Below are 12,160 nucleotides of genomic sequence, written 5' to 3'. Positions count from 1 at the left end.
AAGGTAAACAGATAATTTGAAATTGTGATACTGGGAGGAGAAGAAAGTATATGAAAGAGCATCCCGTGGGGACATAAACAGAAAAGGGTTACGAGGACGACAGTTGAGCTAAGCGGTGCTGAATGAGCAAGTGTTAGTGGGGCAAAAGGAGGGGCAAGAGACCTCGGTTGGAAAGTCCTTGAGGGGGAAAAAGCTGGGTGCCCTCTGGGACTGAAGGAAGGCAAGTGTGGCTGGGGTGAAGTGAGCTAAGGGAGGATGGGCAAAAAGGACAAGTGCCCGAGGAGGCAGAGCCTCAGTGAACACGTTAAGAATCTTGCATTTTAGCTGGGCACAGTGGCGCGTGCCTGTAATCCCAGTTACTAGGGAGGTGAAGGCAGGAGAATCACTTGAACTCAGGAGTTCAAGGCCAGCCTGGGCAAAATAGTGAGAGCCATCTCCAAAAAAATAAACGAATAAATAAATAAAAATAAAAATAGAGAACCTTGCATTTTATCCCGTGTACAAAGAAGTTATTGAAGGAAACCTTGCATTTTATCCCATGTACAAAGAAGTTATTAAAGGATTATGGGCCGAAGGATCCTAAGATGGAATTTACATTAATAAGTGCTGACTCTGGCTGCTGTGAGAAGTGCGACTACACAGAGTGGTCTGAGGACCAACGACCAAGGCTAGATCATGAGCAAGCTAAATACAGAGAGAGAAAGGAAGCCTGTGACCCATTTTCTGTTAATCCAATCAGGCAATTTTATGTCAGATAAATCTGATAATAATAAATAGATAATTTCAAAACTGGAGCTGGTAGTATATTGTCTCATATTATTTCATTTTTTTCCCCAGTAATACACTTTTATCTTATCCTGCCATGATTCATTGGGCAGGACACAGTTATAAGAGGGTCCTTATCTAACAAAAACAATCAGTGTAACCTGGTTCTGTGTACCCTCCATGAATTCCCCACAATAAAGTAAATAAATAATACATAAAAGTAAAAAATATTAAATATCTTATACCACAAATAGTTGAGCAATGTTAGTATAGAAATGGTTTTTCAAAGTACCAAATGAGTGACTGAGAAACTATTGGAGAAGTATTACAGTATTCTCAGAGAGGGAACAGGAGGGCTTTGCTGGAGAGAAAATTTTGTCTGATAGAAGCTTAAGTGTCAGTACCCCCCATAAGAGCATCCATTCAACCCGAAAGTAAGCAACAGGCTGCACGTTACCTTAATGTTCCTGGGAGGTCTGGCCGAGGGCAAAGGCAGCCAAGGAAGTGGCCAAGGGCAGACAGCAGGAACCAAATTGTACCTGAGAAGCAAACTGCAGCTAGAAACTGTTCCCTGGTGGGACTATACATGGTAAGGAGCTCCAGGTGATCTTTACCTAGAGCTCATTATCATCTAATTAATATAGCATGGGTGGCACTTTCCCGGAGGATTCTGGGAGAAGACACAGGCATAGAAAGAGAAACTGTTAAATTACCAACCCGTTATGTGACCTCTTATGTAATCTGTTCTATAACTCCAACCTGTCAGTCGCCCCAAGTGCAGGCAATGACAACCAATCCTGCCAGCAGAGAGGCGGGACAAACTAGTGAGCACACAGGAGGCCGCATTTGCTTAGCCTTTGGGGTCGTTCTCCACGTGTGGAGACTGGCCTGCTCCTTTCTCTGGAGTGTGTTTCCACTTTGTGTCGCTTCCTCCTTCACCTTCCCCTCTTCCAGCTACTTTCTTTTCCTGTAATAAACTGTTTGTGAGGGGCTGCTCTGTATCTGTGATCGTCCTGAGGCTGACTCGGTTCCAGTACTCATTCCTGACGTTGGTAACTGGGGCACCAGGGAACATCCAGGCAGATTTAAAATTTCCAATTCCTGCTCACCATATGATGCAGGATCCTTTCTAAAAGCCTGCAGGGAAACAATGCCTGGACACTCTGGTTCTCCTTTTAAGCAACTCTTCTGTCCAGATGATAACCCATTGAGCTGTTTGGACGGTCATTGTCTCCCTCCTTCTCTTCCTCTCTCAAAAAATTTCAGAGCACCTTTTTAAACCAATATAATCAAATCATTTTCTGATGCAGTTAGGGATACATTTCTATAGCCTACTTATACTAAATACCATGACACAGCCTGCAATGAAGATGATAATGTAGTGGGCTACCTTCTTAACATAAGACAAGTTCATTGTTGGAAACTGAAAACAAAGGGAAATATTCAAGATAAGTATGATGAATGAGATGACTAGGCTGTCACTACCTTCTAGCACTTTCCTTTTGTATTTGCCCTCTATTAAACTCTTCAGAGTCTGGCTTCAATTGACTTCTCATAAATTATTTACCAAGAATCACCTATATAACAATGATAGGCAATATTGAGTGATGCTTAAGCACACAGACCAAGGAGAGCTATTCTGTGACACGGGTAGATTATTTCTCTTTGTGCCTCAGTTTTCTCATCTGTAAAATGGGGTTGTTAAACCCCACTATACCACCCTCGTAGAGCTGTTGTGAGGCTAAAATAAATTGATAGTTATAATGAACCTAAAGAATGCTTGACTTACAATAACATCAGCTATTACTTTTTCAATATGTTAATCAGCCAAATGGCTGCCAAGAAAGACATAAGTCCCAGCTTCTCACTTGGCAGGACTTCCTAAATTGGCATTCTTCCTAAATTTGGAAATTTAAACCCTCTCTCACCTCCTAATCTCTCTCTCATTTTTCCTGTAAAGACTTTTTTGAATGCTGTTTACTCTTAAATCTTCAAGCCACCATAATACCAGGGAAGTCTCCTTGGTAGCTTTTCTATGCCAACCATTTATCATGTGTTCATTTTTTGTTGGTTTTGTTTTACTTTTATTTGTTTAACATATAGTTATCTTTCTGTCTCAAGGATAAGCTACTGGAGGTACCTTAATCACTAACATCTTCTTTTTTTTTTTTTAACCTCTAGCAACCAAATCTAGTTGTCATTTAAGTGTGTGTTTATTTACCTGGTGAATAATGTTTGCAGTAAATTTCACTGTGAAAACTGATTATCTTCTATATAACTAACATAGTTTTGTTAACTAATGACTTCTTTTCTGAAATGATTTCACAAAGTAAATTTATTATTCCCTTTAACTTCATTATGATAAGTGAGTTAAACATCAAATCAACTAATTTTACATAAAATATCTTAAAATTTTAGTTTATATATTTTTACAAATATTCATTGCTAAATTGAATCTTGAACTGTATGATAAAAATAATTATTTCCCTACCTAGCATAGTCCATTGCTCATCTAATCTTATTATTTAAAGATGTATTGCTATACCTCGTAGAGTAATTCAGATTTGTTTAAAACATCTGAAATTATTATCATTTAAAAAAATAAAAAATAAAAAACATTTGAAATCACATAATAAAATGACTCTATTCTTTATGTATTATTTTTTATTTGACGATAACAATGTATCATCTCTGAGCCGCTGATTATTAAAGGAGAGATAGTCTTCTTAAAAACAGTGTTATCTGTTTAAAAAAGAAGAAAGCAGATCAAAGTTACCATCCATAAAGCCATGGGGCTGTGATGTGGCCACAACAATGTCTATGGTCCAAAGCATCAGCCATCAATCCACCCAACACACATCAGCTGCCCTTTTCTCCTTTGTAATACTTTCTCAAGAGGGGGAACATCTATTCCTCTCTCTTTGTAGAAACACTAAGATCACCTAGAAAACAAGAGCATGTGTTTATGAAAGCACAGCCTTCTTAAACTTGCCTTAAAAAGTTCCCAGCAACAGGCTCACTGAGTTGTGCCTTAATCGTCCTCAAACACCTCACAGCTGGGCCTACCGGTAATTACTCCAAGCAGCTCTCACCAAGAGAACATCTAAGAGGCTCCCTGGCCATCCCAGGCTCTAGGAGGCTGCTAGGTCTTTTGGTCTTTTCATCAAACCATTTACGAGGCTTGGAAACATTGAAAATACTTTTCATCTTTTCAGTTCCTCTGTGGTTAATCATATTTTTGTTCAGTTTCTTATCCAGTCCAGTGCCATTTTCTGCAAATCTGCCTGGCAGGCAAGCATCTAAAATCAATCAGCTTTACTAGTGTCATTCAAGTTCATTAAGTAAAATTCTGCATGAGGATGAAAATAAACGTATGTCCTCAGATTTCACTCAAGCATTTCTATGAAGACAATCTGAAACACCGCCTTATAGACTCGCGTTCTTCTTTGATTTATAGGCTAGGAAAAAACGCCTGGAAAGGTACAATTGCTTCATCCCTTGTCACTAGATTTTAGAGATCTCAAAACTTAAGGAACAATAAATCTTCCAATTTTGGATTGATCTGGCGACAGAGATACAAGGAGGAGGAACAGAATGTGGCAGGAGGGCCTTCCAGGACTCTCTACCTGACAATATTTAAGGGACATCAAAAAATACTGGGATCCAGACCATAATGCCTAAAATCTTAACCTCAGGATTCGTCTATTCATTCATTCCATCATTCAAGGAAAATTAACAGAACGCCTAGAGTTTGCCAGGCCGAGTACCAAGAGAGCAGAAAGGATGCTGAGGATGTTAATTTCAATAAAATACTAAGAGCACTTTCAAGAAATCCATACATGTGTAGGGAGGGAAAGAACACCAAAGACTAAACACACCATAGTAAACAAAAAAGTGAGAGAATATGAAAGGTGAGAGATAAAAAAAATCTATTGGCAGTAGAGGTGGAGAATAATTTTGCCTGGTGGATTGCAGAGAGTGGAGGAATTTTGAAGACATGGGAGTTTGCCAGCCACAGAAGGGCCTAAGAGAAAATACTAGGTAGAAAGAAAAGAATAAAAGCAGAGAGGCCAGGAGATAGGAAAAGAGAGAGGTTACAGGTCACTACAGCAGAAGGCTTAAAAAAGAATGATTGAAAAGAAAAGTAATGGTTTTGAAGGGCCATTTCTGCTTCACTAAGAAACAGATTAGAACCTATTGACAACATAATAATGAAGAGCCTTAAGCAAAGCAGCAGGAAAAATGGCAACCCTAAGAGTAGTAAGCAAATTGTGTTACCCACGGCAGAGACTGGCTGAGGGGGACAGTTTACTCAAGAGGCTATTGTGCCTACTGAGGTCAAAGTGATAAAAGTTTGCCCATCGTTAAGGCACGATCTCAGTTAAAGTACAGATCGCATGCTAGAGCATACTTTCATGGCTCAAGTCATGGTATAAGTCAAACTTTCATGGCGTAAGTCAATTTCAGTATATTCTTCCTGATGACAAAAGTTGTAGAGAAATGAGAAAGAGAGAACTAAGATGCTAGGTGGCTAGGATGATAGAAGAGAAAAAGCAGGCAAAAACCAGTCAGAGGTGGCCTACTTTGAAATTTAACTATAATCAACTCTGGATCTTAACTTAGAATACATCCAAACAATGTTATAAGTATTCTAAGGAGGGGTTTTTGCAGCATAGGATGAGAAGGAGAATAGGGACCCTGACAGAGATATGCAGCCTGCAAGCTGCCCAGTCACCTGTGGTGGCCTGTCTTCCCTCTCACCTTAGCACTCAGTAGTCATGTCTAAGTTCATGCTTATAAATTTAACATGGGTGTAACAGTGCTTAGTACACTAAAGCTCAGTGGTATAAGCCTTACTTTTGTAAGCTAAAATAAAAACATATTTATGAATACTAGCAACTTAGGGAAGTGGCAAAAGCAATATAACTACCTAGGTAGAAAGGAGGACTAGCCATCATCCTGATACTAATATTTACAGGCAAGAAACTGAGAAATGGTGAGAAATCTTTGAGTCATAATGCAATGCCAATTTGAGGCCAAGACCCAGGTTCAAATCCCACACCCTTTGCTGAAAATCATGATGCAACCCCACATCTATAAACCCCACAGTTACAGATTCTACTATTTCACTATAACTCTATGTCATGATTTCTAAACATGAGCTGAACTGCTTCTAGGAGGCTGGGAACACTAACATAAATCCACAGTGTCATTCTGCTTAGGCAAGATGGTAAGGTCTATTTACATTCTTAACAACCCAAGGGGGGGGGACGCTTCACACAAAGGTTTGCTTTGTCTCATATGGGCAGAAAACAGCATAAACTACGGGAAGGCAGAGAACAGGGCTATGGCTCTTCATTTTCCTAACACAGCGTACACTGCCCGGCACATATGAGGCAATTACTGAACACTTGCTGAATGACTGAATTAAATCTTAGGTTACAAATCTTGCCCCACAGCCTTTCTTGACCCTTGACTGTTTATATGAATATGCAAAACATCTACAAGTTAAAACTACCTACATCTACTCCTCCAAACTCTGGTGTCTCTAGAAATGGGGATGAATGAGTGTTGGTGGCAGGTAATGAATGTGGATTTTCCCAGAAAGAAAGAAACAGAAAAAAAAAATTCCCCTTTATCTGTGCTATGAAGAATAAATTGAAATACTTGTGTAAGCTAAATAAGACACATTGGGCTCACAACAGTGGGAACCAAGAATCTGGCCTGTGCCAGGTGCTTTTTGTACACAGAAACTATGAATGACGTACAAATGAGGCTCAGCCGGCTTGGTCAAGGCCACACGGGTTTTCAGAGGCAGGACAGACACTCCAGCCAGGTCTTCTTGACTTGAGAGCTCCCAGTCTCTTCCCACTGCACTATATTACTTTTTAAAATATGTTACATGATAACTACATCATGTAACAATAATACTACTGCGCTATATTACATTTTAAAACATAATTACATGATACAACATGTATTATTATTACAACAATAATACTACTGCACTATATTACTTTTTAAAATATAATTACATGATAATTACATCATGGTGTTAAAACCACATTCAATTTAGTAGCCCTGATTATGATTATCAATCTCATTTGTAATGATTCTTTACTTGCAGTGATATAATTACTTTATATCTTTTTATATTTTTTCAAATGATCTATGTTATTTGAAGAGTTCAAGTATACTTTTCAAATGTGGGATGATATTATTTTATTGAAGAGTTTGGTGATGATTTCCCATTGAATAGCAGTTTGTCAAAAATAAAAATTGCCTACCAGATTTAGAGATGACCTATAAAAATTATAATGAACTTCAAATTTAGAAGTAACCTACAAAACCTGTAATCTCCCATCAGACACATAGGGGTACAATTCAGTAACATCCCTAAATGCTTAGCTCTAATCTGCATTTGACTATCTTGCTTCAACAGCTGTAATCTATGCAGAGCCTTAGCCAAATGAACACGACAGCCACCAAAGGTTTTTACTTCAGTAGTTCAGAGAGTGACAACAAAGAATGAAGAAGGTATAATATTATAAAACTAAAAGAAAGAGAATTTTTAGTTATAATAGTTGAGTAGTTTCTGATTTGTAAGTTTCTTTCTTCTTGCACCAAACTCTGCACCTTGTGGAAAGTACTATTATTCAGTGTGGGAACTATTTCTAAAGTAGAATGAAATACTTTTTATGTTGCATTTCACTGTGAATTTCATGCTAAACAGATTTTTAATATACGCATTAGAGAAAAAGAAAATTCTGTTTTGTGCTCTGAACTGTTCATCTCATCGGCCCTGTGGACCGCCAGCCTCACTATCTGATCTCTAAAAGTTGAGAGAAGGATGGGTAACCACTATGCCTCCAGAATTTTCCTGTCAAAAATCACTGGCTAGGAGCTGGGTAGGGGGAGGAGAGGAGAAGAAAATGTGAACAATCCCAGCACTCTGGGAGGCCCCTGCAGGAGGATCACTTGAGGTCAGAAGTTTGAGACCAGCCTGAGCAAGAGTAAGACCCAGTCTCTATTAAAAATTAAAAAAAAAAAATTAGCCAGGTACGGTGATGCAAACCTGTAGGCCCAAGTACTTGAGGCAGGAGGATCACTTGAGCCCAAGAGTTTGAGGTTGCTGTAAGCTAGGCTGACACCACTACACTCTATGGGTGGTGGAGGTGGGGGTGGGGGGTGGGTGGGTGACAGAATTCTGTCTTCAAAAAAAGAAATAAAAAAGAAAGTGCCAAGAAAGACCTATGAATGACTAGCCCCCCTTTCCACTGACTAGCCCCCCTTTCCACTGACTAGCCTCCCTTTCCCACTCTGGGGTTATGGCTGTTTTGCCTGCTATCAGCATCACAGAAATAATCATGAAGGAACGGTTGGTGACAGCAGCAGGGAACTTTAAAGTCCCCTGACATATCCCTCAGGCCTCCTGACATTATGATAGCCACAGTCATGGTCTTGTTCTCTTCCTGAATTGTGTCTAAGTCTCTGATAGGATCCAGGATCTTCCGTGGTCCTTGTAAGTCTTGAAAGCATAAAATGTACACGCCAAAGGTCTTTTTGTTCCAACTTACGCTGTTGAGTTTCCGTGAATATCTGTGATGTTTAAAAATGCTTCCAGCAGGATCTTCTACCTTTTCAGTGACATTTTGACACCTAGTGATGTAACTCAAATAGTACAGTTGATTTTTTAAATTGTACACATTAATATTTTAATAAATGTGGATGTGGAAAAGTCAGACATTGGTCAACATGGTTGCCTGTGGGCTCTCATTTCAAAAATTAATTTGTCTTGGATCATGTAAAAATTGCGACATGGATTTACCTTACAGTACCAGACAGATGTCTGGATGCACTTGATTTGTTAACAATAGTTATTATAAAATTGCCTCTTTACATTTAAAAAGATGGGTTTTTAACAAAAGTATTGTATCACAACATAAAAGAAAAATTCTTTTTTCTTCTTTTAACACAACATGAATGAAGCATATGTAACATTGTAGGTAGAATAAATTATTTTTAAATCAGTAGTATGTGTGTCTGGTGTGTGTCTGTTGTGTGTGTGTGTGTGTGTGTAATAGAATGTATCTATTTAGTTCCATCAACCCTCCTATGATAATAGTATCAAACATAGGGAATCATTTTCCACTTAACTGGAAAAACTAAAATGCTTTAGAGATAAGGTAGAAAGTAATAAGGACAGCATTTTGTTTAAATTATGTTGCCCTTTAAATCATAGTTCCCCAAACACAAGTAGAAACAGAAAATTCTAACTTTAGAAACTGCAGCTTTTAAGTGTTTCCACTAGGGAAATTGTCCAGACAAACTGGAGAGCAACAGTGAAGGTAGGTCTGCACTTTCTTGGCTACCCAACCGGAAGGAGAAAATCCTGATGGAAGAGAGCTCTTTAGATTAAAAAACACACACACAGTTTTTAGCAAAGGGCAACACCTCTTTCTTCCCCAAATGCCTAGGCACCTAATTTCTCAAGGGCGAGTTTTTGTTTTTTATTTTTTCCAAGACAGAAAACTATGAACTCTTCTATATTCTTTACTCTTATTCTAGATCAATTTATTCAAAATTCAACTTTGTGTAGTTCACAAAGGAGAAATAAAAATCTAAAACTTTATTCAAAGTTTAATAAAGGAAAATAACAGCCAGATAGCTTATATGAAAAAGATAGCACCAATGGTTTGGTTTTACATGCATAATCCAAAATAAAAGAATTTTTCAAAAAAGAATAGCGGAGTCAAATAAAGCATCCAAATTTCTAATTATACCTTTACTAATGCATTAGAAATAAATTCCCTAACAAAAGTAACCTAATTTTCTTGTAACGTCAAATAATTCTATTTCAACCAGTTAATGAAATGTTGAAAGGACAGAGGTGGCAATGGTCCCAAATTTCATTACCCGAGCCCAATTTTACTAGCACATAGGTCTTTATTTGGTCGCCCCAGAATATAGTACACTATAGCAAATGAAGTTCCAGTGTATTCCACAGCGAGTGAAGAGTTCTCAGGTGATTTTGCAGTAGGAGAAAAAAAAGTTCCCCTTTTTCATTTCATTCATGTAAAAAATAAAGACATGAACGAGGTACCACATCACACTACGAAATACTAAAGGCATTGTATAAATAATTCCAAACTCTCCCTAGAACATATTAGTCATATGTGTGAACCATAGTAATATTTTATCATCAAAAATGTTCTTCAGCAGTTCTTCACCATCCTTTTCTGAAACGTTACAAAAATCAATCCGATAGTAATCACACAGATTTCATGGCTCATGTGGAGAGCGAATGCATTAAAAGAGACATATTCATCAACATATTTGAAAACTTCAGATATTGCATTCTTTTATCCCAATACTTTATAAAATCATAGTACAGTTTTACATTTTTTATAAGGAATAAGAAAAGATAATGTACCTACTCCAAGTTAGAAGATATTTTCTAATAAGTATCTTACCCAGGTAAAGCAGTTAACTTAAAAACTGAAAATATCAAGATCTTCCTTTCCTGGGTCACGTATGTGTCTTATTATTGTCTTACCTCAATGATTTTGTCCTGAACCTCCAGGCCATCTGCTCTATCAGCAGGTCCATTCTCTAAAATTTTTGAAACATAAATTCCTTCCGTTGCCGTGTCTTCCTGATCAGTGTATAAAAATATATAATCATTATCAGAAAGAAAGATTTCGAAAGTTAAATTTTAGGAAGGACAATTTGCTAAATGTCACACGGCCGATTCTTCTTAGGCGCACAACTGTCTTAGCTTGGGATGTGGCTCCGAATCTTAACTTATTTAACACCAAACAGTCATTAATCAAGATGGCAGTTTTAATGAGTGAGTCCAGTGTCTCTGATAAGATTATCTATTTAGTCACATTTTGGAGTACGCACAAAAAGCTATGGAGAACGGGCATGTACAAGGTGAGACTGGCTCTTATTATTAACTATGTAGCAAGTAAAGAGCCTGACGAAGAAGGGGGAAAAGCAGATCTAGCCCCCAGTATATAACTGATTTGAGATATAATCATAGTTACGAAAATATAATTTTAATTTCACTATGTGACAGATGTAGAAACACTGTTCTGATTGTGTCCCATGCACAAGGAGACTGGCACTTGCTTATTTAAGTATAAAATCCCAAAAGATCAACTCTCAACTACAAAGAAACCCAGTCAGATCTCATCTTTACACATTTGTGGGTGCAATGTGCCTTTCCATTAGTTAAACCTCAAACAGATGGCCAATTTGGTACACAAAGTACATTAGTCAATCACAAGAAACTAGTTCTATTGTAAAACTTATTTAAGGAGGGGGTTCAATAACCTATAATAATACATCATATGATGTTAAATGTTATTTTACTTCATGGTAGGCTGACTAAGATTATTTCTAATTAACCTTCTTTAACATGAATTTTAAGAGGCTCTTAAAAATGTCCAATGTCATCTAAGCATCAAACTCCTAACTTGAATGTATAAAAAAAATTCTTTGGGGGAAAAGAGAACAAAAATGATGTAATGAAAGACTTCTGTCTTGTCATAGTTAACAGGAACTGTTTTAGAGACAGAAGCACAGTAGTCATTGGTTGCTAGGTTTCTGAAATTCTAAACACAAGGAGGAAATACAACATTGCCATCCTGACCTAAACATAGCTTAAGACCAACAACTCTAAGACAGTTTCTTTGGACAACATCTGCAATGCAGGATATAAAAGTTTCATGCAGTTTGTTGGGAAATTTAAAGAAGGAAGTTTGTTTAATTCCTCACAATTTTTTCCAGTTATGTTGGAAATTAAGTTGGTGGGAGTTGAAGAACAGAAAAGAACTTTGCAACTACAGTATAGAAGTTTATAATGTGTATTTTGAAAGCAACTGGGCTTCAACATACAGAGTTGTTATTCGTTCATATAAATGAAGGATCTAATTTGGAAAGCCAAAAATGGTTCAACTCCACTATCGTTCCTCAACATGACGTTGTCCATATGATTAGGAAAACACCCTTATTTCAATACAGTTCAACTGATTATTTACCCTTTCATTCATTCAACAGATACTATTAACTTTCTAGTCCCTGTTAGCATCTAAGAACTGAGTAATTTGAATTAATAAACAGGCAGTAGAAGCAGGCATTACAATTGCCTCCGACTATCTAGTAGACATCGTCTACAAGTTATTGTGAAATAAGTGTAAGAAATCTGTCAGTGGAACTGTAACATTTAGAGAAAATGTGAAATGCACTCTTCTTTTTAAAGTAGCAAAGAGAACCAAGTTTATTAGCTGTTGTTTTTTCTTTTTCTCAGAAAGAAAGCTGGGAATGTACTAAAATATTTCTATTAAGAATTCTGATATTTGGGCAGTGCCTATGGCTCAAGGAGTAGGGC

The 12,160-nt window shown here is 37.5% G+C and overlaps 1 protein-coding gene across 1 annotated transcript in view; it reads right to left on the bottom strand.

The window, feature by feature from the left end:
- The window catches only part of PDZRN4 (PDZ domain containing ring finger 4), a 364,567-nt gene that overhangs the window by 349,017 nt on the left and 3,390 nt on the right, over nucleotides 1–12,160 (bottom strand). The window contains exon 3 of the mRNA XM_003793539.1: nucleotides 10,322–10,425. Coding sequence (XP_003793587.1) covers nucleotides 10,322–10,425 — 104 coding nt within the window. The remainder of the gene's footprint in view (nucleotides 1–10,321; nucleotides 10,426–12,160) is intronic.

Source organism: Otolemur garnettii, unplaced genomic scaffold (genome assembly GCF_000181295.1).
Source record: "Otolemur garnettii isolate 467f Iridium unplaced genomic scaffold, OtoGar3 scaffold00070, whole genome shotgun sequence".
Classification (NCBI taxonomy): domain Eukaryota; kingdom Metazoa; phylum Chordata; class Mammalia; order Primates; family Galagidae; genus Otolemur; species Otolemur garnettii.
This window is presented reverse-complemented; position numbering and strand designations above follow the sequence as displayed.